At 29.2% G+C, this 11,209-nt stretch overlaps 1 protein-coding gene across 2 annotated transcripts in view; it reads right to left on the bottom strand.

Moving 5' to 3' along the window:
• Positions 1–1,252: 1,252 nt before the first annotated feature.
• shep (RNA binding motif single stranded interacting protein alan shepard) overlaps positions 1,253–11,209 on the bottom strand; it is a 31,085-nt gene continuing 21,128 nt past the window's right edge. For both annotated transcript variants that reach the window (XM_080156028.1, XM_080156029.1), the window contains exons 10-11: positions 9,512–9,676; positions 1,253–5,496 (exon numbers count right to left, since the gene is read on the bottom strand). In XM_080156028.1, the coding sequence (XP_080012154.1) occupies positions 5,234–5,496; positions 9,512–9,676 (428 nt within the window). In that variant the 3' untranslated portion in view covers positions 1,253–5,233. The remainder of the gene's footprint in view (positions 5,497–9,511; positions 9,677–11,209) is intronic.

Raw genomic sequence — 11,209 nt, 5'->3', positions numbered from 1 at the left:
GAAAAACACGTATAGGTTTCGTGATTTTTCCCCAAATGAATTTTGTTATTGGTACAAGTTGAAGTAAATTTCATACTAGATGCTCATTGTATAGGAAATCTTCACAAAAAAATCAACTGTCTATCTTGATTAACAGCTGAGAAAATAAAATTCCCGCCATAGTGTTATGACTAACGGACAGACAAAAAAAGGAATGAGTATGGTGTTCTGTGTTGAGGAGGGGAGGGGTGGATTACCATCCCCTGGAGAAAAATTACCCACAATCAGAAAAAAGGGTATATCCTCTTAGAAATTTTTTTTTCAAAAAGCTATGAACTCTGGTGCTCGGTACCTTTGCCAGTCAAGCCGCAGCGCGCGCCAGGCCCCCTAGCCTGCATAGCTGCAGCACTCGGCCCCTTAAACTCGGTCGCCCGGCCCCCTGGCCTGTAACCTAACCTAATTGTAAAAAAAAATGTTGTTCTCTGCAAGAGTCATAGATCTGTGGGGGAGGTATCATTTTCAAAAAACATCCAGTATACAACTTACTTGGTATTATCCTCTTAGAAATATTTTTTTCAATTTTGAAAATTTTTAAAGATGATTAAAGTCCCTCCACAGATTATGACGTCATATGATAAAATAGCTTATGAGAGGCCAGCATAAATTTTACCATTAATCAATTACAGTGTATACTGGCCACTCTTTGGCTATTCTATCGTATGACGTCATAATCTGTGGAGGGACTTTAATCATTTTCAAAATTGAAAAAAAATTCTAAGAGGATAATACCAAGTAAGTTGTATACTGAATGCTTTTTAAAAATGATACCTTGACAAAAATACCTATAAATCAATCTATCTCCAATTTTAGCAGAGAAAACAATATTATGTGAAAATTAAAAACTTGTCCTTTCATCGATGGAAACAAATTTCGTAGAACTACTGAAAATTTAATTTTGATACCCACAAAAAAAATTTAGGATCAGACCAAAGATTTGTTGTAATCAGTAAAATAAAGTAAAAGCAGCTAAAAAGCTGCTTTAATGAATGGGACTGCTATGATACTTTATTAAAATCATAGGTCTAGCTTAAATAGCAGAGGAGTAAAATCTCTTTACCCCAATGGAGTTACTGACTGACACAGTGAAATATAAAGTAGCTTCGTTACTAATAATAGAAAATATTGTACTTACTCTCAAAGTTACTATTGAACACTTAACCCCTCCCGAGTCCCCATCCTCATTTAATCAAACTACGTAATAAAAAAAACAAAATTTACAAAAATAACATTGCTTTATTTACTAAACTGTGTTCACAGTTGTGTAGAACATGTCTGCAGATGAAATAATGAATGCTTAATCATCATAATGTTAATAAAACAGAACTTGATTACCCAGCAAATAATGAAATCATTAGCACTGGTAAAATAATCTTAAACTAAACAAGGCTGTAAATAATTCATGATTACAATGCAATGCAATGGGTGCAGAGCTACATTTAATTTTGATGTTTTAGTCTCGTTTTCTTCATTTAATTTTGTTGTTAAAGCCTTGTTTTATTGATTTTTTCTTATTTTTCCAGCAAATAATCAAACATTTTAGAATAAATCACATTAAAAAAGACAATCAAAGCTTTGTGGCCCTCTTAAAGTCACAATAAATTTACTATTTGCATAAGAACAGCATCCTGTGGACTGAGCGTAACAACTAAATCTTTGTCAAAACATCTAATGATGTCTTTTACATTGTAAATATCTTTAGTTACCTTACTTTACTGGTTGAAATTATGATCACATAATTAACTTTTGTATTATACATATAAGAAAAATTTAGTTTTTTTTTCTTTCTACAGAACAAGTTAACTACAACAAAACAAAAGGAACATTGCAAACATGTTTGAAGAAAAATAAGTTATATTCTCTGAATTAATTTAATATAGTTTTTCTCTTTTGTATTAAAAATAAAGAATCTGTGGTTCTGACTTTTAGTTAAAATTATTCCCTTAATTACATAAGCAGTACCCAATATAACAGTTTTCTGTATATTACACAGTCCACATTATCCAACATAGTTTTTTTTTAAAAAAGATTCAAGCATCTCATGTTACAATATCACAGTGACACAATATACATCTAGGAGCAAAGCAGTTTCACACATTCAGACCTTAGTAAAACATTCAAAAACAATCAAAGCAACAAAAGTATTCTGGGTTAAATTTATTCGTGTTTTAGCATTATTCTTCATTGATTTGGTTAATCTTTAGACTTGAAAGTGTCTGAGAAAGGTAAAAACAAAGGAACACATTACATATATGCAAACATCTCTGAACTGGTGTGATTTAATGAAGCCAAACAATTTACACATCAATTTGAAAAGACATTGAATATTTTCAAGGACGTCCAAGGGGGGGGAGGGGATAAAGGGGTGATTACCCCCCACCCTAAACGAATTTGGGAGTGGCGTAGGCAACCCCAAAATATTTTTCATTTTACCCCCCCCCCCCTTAAACAAATTTTATCCTCCCCCCCCCCCCAAATAAAAAAGCTTGGACGCCCCTGAATATTTTCATGAATAAGGATAATGTGGACTATATAAACCTAAATTCACAACTACAAATCCATTACCATTCAAATTTTCAATACATATTTTAATAATCAAATTAAAATAATACATAATCTTACATATCCTTTACAAGATTAAAATTATTTTATTGGGAACTGTTTTTGTGAGAAAAAGAATCTAAAGGTAGTTTATCACACTAAGAAGCAAGGTACAGTCAATTGTTTACTCATTAGAATAAATTTTGTTGTGTCTAATTAGTCAGTTAAATAGACAATATACTTTCAGAGTGAAGGTTTTATTTTGATATATTACAAAAATAAACAAAAATATTCTAAAGAATAAACATTTGATGCTTAAATCAAAATATCTAAAATTTACATTAATAAATCTCTCTATATATAAAACAGAATTTATAGGAAAACAATTATATAATTGGTTAAATTTTGACACTATATTTGCCTTAAAAATTATTTTGAGCGCAAACTGAATTGAGTTAGAACAGTGGTAAATCTATCTGCGGCATGTATTTTAAAGATGTGTTTTCATTAGGTCCTTAATGAATGAAAGCTGTCTATATATACAAATTAATGAATCTTTCTAGTAATTTCATTTGTCAATGAAGTTTTTTATAGAATTTAAAACTGAAAGTAACTGGAACTAAATTTTCTGAAAGAACAAAGTCCTGTATCTTTCTGAAATTGAATCATTTACAAAATAAATTTAGCTTCATAGCAAATTATTTTCTTTAAATCGGTTTCATTCATAAAAACATATTGACTTGATTTTATTGAAAAACTGTTTTTAATAGGAAAGGTTAGATACCTTTCCCGGTATTCTATACCATCTAATTGTTGTAGACAACAGTCAACATGATAACTATGTGAAGTCTAAAGACATTTGATAAAAAAATAACATTAATAAATGGTATAGAACAGAACAAAATGGCAAATTGTTGGTTATAACCATCAAATAAAACAAATATTCATTTACTTTCTTTGTTGTCATATTTTCTCTATTTTGTATTATCTAAGCTTGTTAATTTAAGGCAGAATTAACATAGAACACTGTTCATAAAGTTACAACTCTAAGTTCTAAGTTTATATCAGGACAAGTTTTTTTACAAGAACCAAAAAAAGATGCAAATGAATCTCAGCATCACTTTTTCAAGTATTATATCATATTTAATACCTACATATGTAAGCATGATAAGGTTTTGAACAACAGTTCTCAGGCAATGTTCTTTTAAATGCCTGTCACAAAAAAATTATCTGAAAGTGTTAAAAAATTTATTCAGATAAACATTTGACTTTACTTGAAAAAGTTATCATTTGATTTCATTCACAAAAATGTTTGATAGGAGATGGAAGACTTTGGATCAAGTTGTCTTTCCCCCTTATCAAAATAAATTATTAAATTTCAGATAGATAATAACAACCACAACTAACATGAAGTATTTTTCATACAAAGCAAGGGCAGTATTAGTCACTGTAAATTATTTATTAGAGGTATCTTTCAATGTTGCTAGATTTCTAATACCATATCAAAATTGCATCAAGAGAGCAAGTGATGCGAAATCTATGAAAAAATCCCTTCATGCTATGTGCAAATTTAATAAATCATTGTACAAAAATAGAATTTCTATGTTATTTGAATACTTCATTCTAAAAAAATATTTATCCTCTTACATTTAAAGTAGATTTACAAGAAATCACAAGAAATAGTTTCATTCATACCACTACTACAGGCAAATTTAGAATTAGAGTGTTATTTTCACCCTTTCTTTTAATGTGTGAAATTCATCTACAAAAAGAATAAAGGGTTTATTAAATTTAATTAAAACAAGAAGTTAGTAGTAATTGTATGTCAGAAATTATATTACTTGATAACTTACAAATATTTCAGGCTAACATTATTAACCTTGCATTCATTCATCTAAGAATTGTACAGTTTGTATGGCTATTTTTAAATCAAACAGCAATCAAAAAAATTAAAAAACATAGGAATTTTAATGGATTTAATACATAAACAAAATATTTAAAAATAAAGCTTTTGACCTATGTATGCTATTGATGTTCACCTGCGAAATTCTACATACAAATCTTACTTCTAACATAAATGGAGAGAACCTAAACACATTTTTTACTAGTATGTTGTAATCTCCAATTGTAAAATGATTTAATATTAAAACCAAGTCATAGCAACTGTTTAAGGTATCTTTTTTAAAATGTCAACTTAGCTTCATTTGGTTTGTTTTGAAACTATCAAAAAGAAAATTGTTAAAGTATTTCATTGAAATTCTGATGTATAATTGATAGAAACATAGATTGCATCAACTAATTAATCCATAAACAATAATGTTTAAAATCAAAAATAATTCTGTATTAGAATAATCTCTTGTAGATCACGTTATATGATAATAAAAGACTGGTCTATAGATGCATGTGCATATTCAAGGGCAGATGCTCCTTGAATAGACTTTACATTCAATTCAATTTGGGAGGGAAGCATCAAAAGAGAACAAAACACCTAGAACCAGTCTTATATCTGAATGTATTATTCACAGATGGAGTTGTTATTCCTGAAACTATGTTTGTAGATATACAAGACTTATAATTGAACATTTCCCCTCCCTATCCTGATCTTGTCAAACCTTGTTTCTCCATCAATTTTATAATTTCAGATAGACATGTTCATTTAATTTCCTGATTCCTGCTGTCCCTGATCTCCAGTATTGACTCTGGTAGAAGGGTGAGAAAGTGGCTGTGCAGTGGCTACTTGTGCTGTTCCCTGAACTGGAGCTGCAGGAGTTGGGTTGTTATCTTCAGAAGCGATAGTAGTAAGTGCACTAGGTAGGGACGCTGGACCAACAACTGACTGGGTGACAGCAGAAGATTGAGCTTGTTGCTCATACTGTGCAAGAGTTGGATTACTATTACCAGCTTGTGGTACAGGAACACCTGAAATATGTTATTTTAGTATTCAGGTACATAAACACAATATGAACATAATTCACAACAAGATTAGGTATTTTTTTTAAATTGATGCATATTTGAAATAAAAAAAAGGTTACTATCCTTAAGTGCAAAGACATAATAAATTTTTACAAGCTATTAAATAAACTATTCTTCTATCTCTGTTTTACCCCCCCCCCCCCTTAATTATTATTTATTACACTCCTTACATATACCTTAAACATATTATATATTATAAGTAAATCTACATCTATTTCTTTAAATAAGCTGGAATTGAAGTTTGATACGTACAGAGCACAAAATACCAACTGTAAATATCCGTTATTAAAGAGTAGAATAATGCAAGCACTTTCCTTTTAGGGTGTAAGAATGAATGAATAGACAATTTTTGGGGGATCATCGTTTTAGAGGTCCCAAAGACAATACAAATGATGAGAGAGCATTGACAAGAAAAATTTGAATTGGTGGAAGAAGTAAATACTAGTTGTCTTTTTCAAAAGTTATAAAAAATAATAAGAATAGGTTTTTTTAAAGATATTGGCTTACTGGAACATTTCTGTAAGGATTTCATTCAAAGAATAAGTAAGATATTAATATTATAAAAACAATTTTACTCCCCCTCCCCCTATAAAAAATATTAATTGTTCATAGCATGACGTCCTTTCTGCCCAAAATAAGCTTTTAATTTTGTTTCCAGGCAACAATACTAAATATTTAAATTACTATCACGAGTAATAGAAAATTTTCAAAATTTATATTTCTAAAATGTCATTTTAAAATGCCAATCTTTTTTAAATTGAAGCTGAAGGCTTCAAATTTGGGGTATTACAAAACCCTCTATGAAAACTACCAAAAGAGCCTTCAATTATTTTAGAAATTAGAAAATGAAAAGCTTTGACAAAAAGAAGAGTTTAAAAATACCTTACACAACAAGACATCCCAAGGGTTTGCCAAGGGGTCTAATACAGATCAGATGCAACTAATAATTGAAATTATTTCTATCTAGATCTAATCTTATAAAGAAGGTGTCTTAACTTTTTAAATTTTTATTTTAAATAGCTAGTCGGTGTTTTTAGTAAATAGTAGATGTAAAATTTTCCATAGAATTTAGATATGCAATCGTTTTTTTTTGTAGACCTCTTATTTTTTAAGTAATTTAGGTTTTTAAAAAGAATAATTATTTAGGTTTTAAGGTACTGAAACACAACAAAAAAAAAGAAAATTGCCATTGTGAACAGAAATAGTAAGATCTTTAATTTGACATCTTACTTTTTGAATTCTGTCAGGTAAATATTGAAAAAATCAATTTTTTAAAACCTCAATTTAATCAAAACTTTGAACATAAATATATCCTAACACAGGCATAAAAAATATGGGTTCATATATACCTTTAAAATCAGAATAATATTACGAATCCATTGTAAGCAAAATTTTAAAAAAGTAAAAAAATTTAAATAAAAAATGGCCTAACATATAAGGTATATTAAACAGGCAACACTTACTTTACCCCCTCTTTACCCCCTTCCCATTTTTACTATCAAAACAAGGATTTAAGATAATTGCCTGTATAATATTTTCATATAATTTCTTTTATTGTAGTTTATTTACTATTTTGTAAACTTTTTATTTCAATTTTGCTTAGAATAGATTCAAAATATTTTTCTCATTCTAAAAGTATATATAAACAACTATTTCTTATGCCTGTTTAATGATATATTTAAGTTCAAAGTTTTAATCTCCTGGATTCAAAGAAAAATAGATTTTCTCAATAATTAATCAAAAGAATTTAAAAAGTAAGGTGTCAAATTAAAGATCTTACTATTTTTTTTCATAATGGCAATTTTCTTCTTTTTTGTTGCGTTTAGTACCTTAAAACCCACTTAATTATTTTTTTAAAAACTTAAATTACTTAAAAAGTAAGAGGTCTACAAAAAAAAATCAATTGCATATCTAAATTCTATGGAAAATTTTACATATACTACTTACTAAAAACACTGACTAAATATTTAAAATAAAAATTTAAAAAGTTAAGACGCCTTCTTTATCATAATACTTTAAACATATTATCTACTGTTAGTGTATTTCATCTAAAATAACCAGAATCCAGTGGGGTCAAAAGCTGAACTAAATATACTTAGCTTAAAAATTTTTGGTATATTAACTTCCATGTTTTAAAAAGCGAAGATTTCCTATAATTGGTTGGTCAGTCTTAAACAGATAGTTCTCAAAATTAATTTAGGCATGTTAGAATTGTCTTATTTGCATATTGATTTTTAAATCATTTAGGTACAATTTAGATAGCATAACAACTATCGTATCATTATCAAAAGTACAGAAGGTTTGTTGAAAACATGTCAATATTTAACCATTTAACAATTTTTGTAGATTCCTAGAACAACAGGTATAATGTTGTAACTAAAGAATCATCATTATCAAGTCATTCGGTCTTTTTGCAAAATATTTATATACAATTTTGTTTAAACTTATAAATTCTGACATAAATTTTTTCTGTCCTACCCTCTGGTTTGAGAGCTTTGCTTTTTAAAAGCGAAGCTTTTCTATAATTAGGGTCGGTCCGTCCGTACGTCCGTCCGTCACAAACGGATAGCTTTTTTCATTAAATTAGGCATGTTAGAACTGTCCTAAAGATTTCAAACTTTGCGTGGTGATTCCTTTAGTAGTTAGGTACAATTCAGAAAGCGTAGCAATTCTATAATCATTACCAAAATGTCCTTATGTCCATTTTTAACATGTTGATTTTTTTACTTTTTTAACAACAAATTTTTATGTGATCTAATCATCCGATTGATCTGATTTTTGGTATGTTGATTCCTTGGACAACAAAGTATTATGTTATAAGCAAAGCAACTCTATAATCAAGTCCTAAATATGTAAGTATGTCCATAAACATTATCCTGTATCAAGTAGTTTTTCAACAAATTTACTTACAATTTTGCTCCGATTTTTATTCATTTATATTCTGATTATTCAGTTCTGACACTATATAAGTGTTAATGTCCGTTTGTCCTACCGTTTTAGTGCTTCGCTTTTATGGATGTTGTCATCCTTGTTATGGATGTTGTTACCATGATCAAGTAAATACTTAATATAAAATTTTGTTTTACATTATCTCTAAGAAGATAATATACGCCAGGAAATTTTCTCCCTACCTTCCTACCCAAATTTTATTTTCTTTAACTGCGAATTAATAAATTTTGGACAATGCCTCTAGAGGACACAATACAATCTTTCCCGATTTTGTATTAATTTTGCGGAACATGATTCCAGTTATGTCATATTTTCCTTTCCTGAAAAAGGGAAGGGGGGAAGAAAAAAAGAGATGGGAGAAAAGGGGGTTTTCCCCATCTCTTTTGAAGAGATTTTCTTCCCCCCTTCCCTTTTTCGGGAAAGAAAAATATGACGTAACTGGAATCATGTTCCACAAAATTAATACAAAATCGGGAAAGATTGTATTGTGTCCCTCTAGAGGCTATGGGCAAAGCCACTTGTAACACAGGAAAAAAATCAATCAGTATTTTTTCCTTATTCTAACCTTTTTGAGTAATAATTTGTCATCATTTAAAAGTAATTACATAATTATCACAAAAAACTTAAGATAAAATAAAACAGAAAATACTTGACTGTACACGTAGCAAGTTTCCAAAACTGCATTAACATATAATAAGTGTCAATTGGATTATGAACTAATCTGTCAAAATATAAAATAAGTGTGACAGACACAGACAAATGTTTTAGAGAGACCAATGCTTTAGAGATCCTTGTGGCTATAATACAAACAACAAGAAATCATTACAAAAATGTAAAAAGGTAAAATCTACATAAATAGCATTTGATCTCATTCATTTCATTAGAACTTATTCAAATTTAATAAAAAGAAATAGTACAAATATTGATTCCTTTAATTCCCGCTTTAAAAATAAAGAGATAAAGTTACAGACAAATCCTAGTTATGGAGTGGCTGTGCTACTAATTAACAAACCTATGATTTGGTATCCTGCATATGGGTGGAACATTTGCGCTGGTTGCATATTTTGTGGAAGGCTTGGTGGACCAGATGAACCTGAACCTGCGGCACCTGGATATACTGAACTTGGAGACACAACCAGCCCTTGCATTCCACCAACAATGCAATTGTATGGATCCACTAAAAAGAAATAATAGTTATTTCTCGCATCGTATTATAAACGGCTTTCCGCGGATATAGAATATACAGATTGACCCTCGAAAAAGTATTTTTTAGCATCTGCAGCCCTTATTTCTCAAAGAATTATTTAAAAATGTATATATCTGTGTTTTCTGTACATTTCCACACAAGCATATATAAAAATTTTAATTTTACCTTCATTAACACTGGAGATTTTTAGAGCTAAAGTTTTGAAAAAGTGACTGAGAAAAAGAATTTTTTTTTGTTTCTCATAATTTTTGGATGGTTAAATTATGTTTTTCTGGCAACTGAATAATGATACACACAAAAAAAACAAGTTAACTAATTATTTCTTTTTTATTCCACCAAAAAAATCAATTTTTAATGGCAAAAAATACTACTGAATGAATTGATTATTTGCAAATTTTAGGTTATTTATTTACCCTTATTTTTGAAAAGGATTAATTATGACAGTTGCTCCGCCCCCTTTTCTGACATCTCAATCATTTAATAGGGGGTTAATTAATTTTTTTAGACTAAATAATCATTATGTTTTAATTTTATTTTCTTTATAACTTTTTTGTTATTAAAGTTAGGATTATGAAACAAAAACAATTTTCCTGCTATATTCATAAAGATTTATTTGGTTTTTTAATCTAAAACAATTTTGCCTAAGAGGTACCTAAGTTTTTCAAAATATCATTAAACTAAAAAGACTCAAAAAATATGTGTAAAAAAATTCTTTTTACTCAAAACCTAAATTTTTTGTATATCTTGTATAAAGTTTCTGCTAGTAACAAAAATAAAAGGACTTCTACCTTAATTTTGCAAAAAAAAGTTGTTTCGTGTTAAAAGTTACTTTTTCCTCAGTCACTTTTTCAAAACTTTAGCTCTAAAAATCTCCGTTGTTAATGGAGGTAAAAAAAATATTTTTATATCTACTTATGTGGAAATCTATAGAGAACAAGGACATATACATTTTTTAGTAATTCATTAAGAAATAAGGACTGCAGTTGCTAAAAAATACTTTTTCGAGAATCATACTGTACAATTATGAGATTAAAACTAGTTTTTTTAGCCCCGAGATGACGAAGTCACCGGCTAAAAAACTAGTTTTAATCTTATGATTGTACATTTCTATATTCGTAGAAAGCTGGATATAATACGATGCTAGACATAGTTTTTTCGTATGGATGAGAACCGGTTCCTATCCACCGGATTCGAATGAATACGAGAATAATAGTTAATTTATCTTCTGAAGAGAGTGTTGGTGGAAAGAGATTTAAGTTTCTCCCTATATGAATTAAACACATTAGAGCAATTTACCCCCCCCCCCCTTTTTCCCCCCAAATTTAGATAAAAGTTTAAAACCTGTCTGGCGCAACTAAAATGATTCCCTAAAATTGTTAGCACAGAGGTCAACCATTTATTATATCTTTCTATAAATATGATTCATGCATGAACCTTCACCAAGATTTTTCTCCAGTTACTTCGCCGCGCACATAGAGTGGTTGTTACAACTTTGTTCGAGAT

This window comes from Acartia tonsa, chromosome 4 (assembly GCF_053477335.1).
Source record: "Acartia tonsa isolate MP-2025a chromosome 4, ASM5347733v1, whole genome shotgun sequence".
Taxonomy (NCBI): Eukaryota; Metazoa; Arthropoda; class Copepoda; order Calanoida; family Acartiidae; genus Acartia; species Acartia tonsa.
This window is presented reverse-complemented; position numbering and strand designations above follow the sequence as displayed.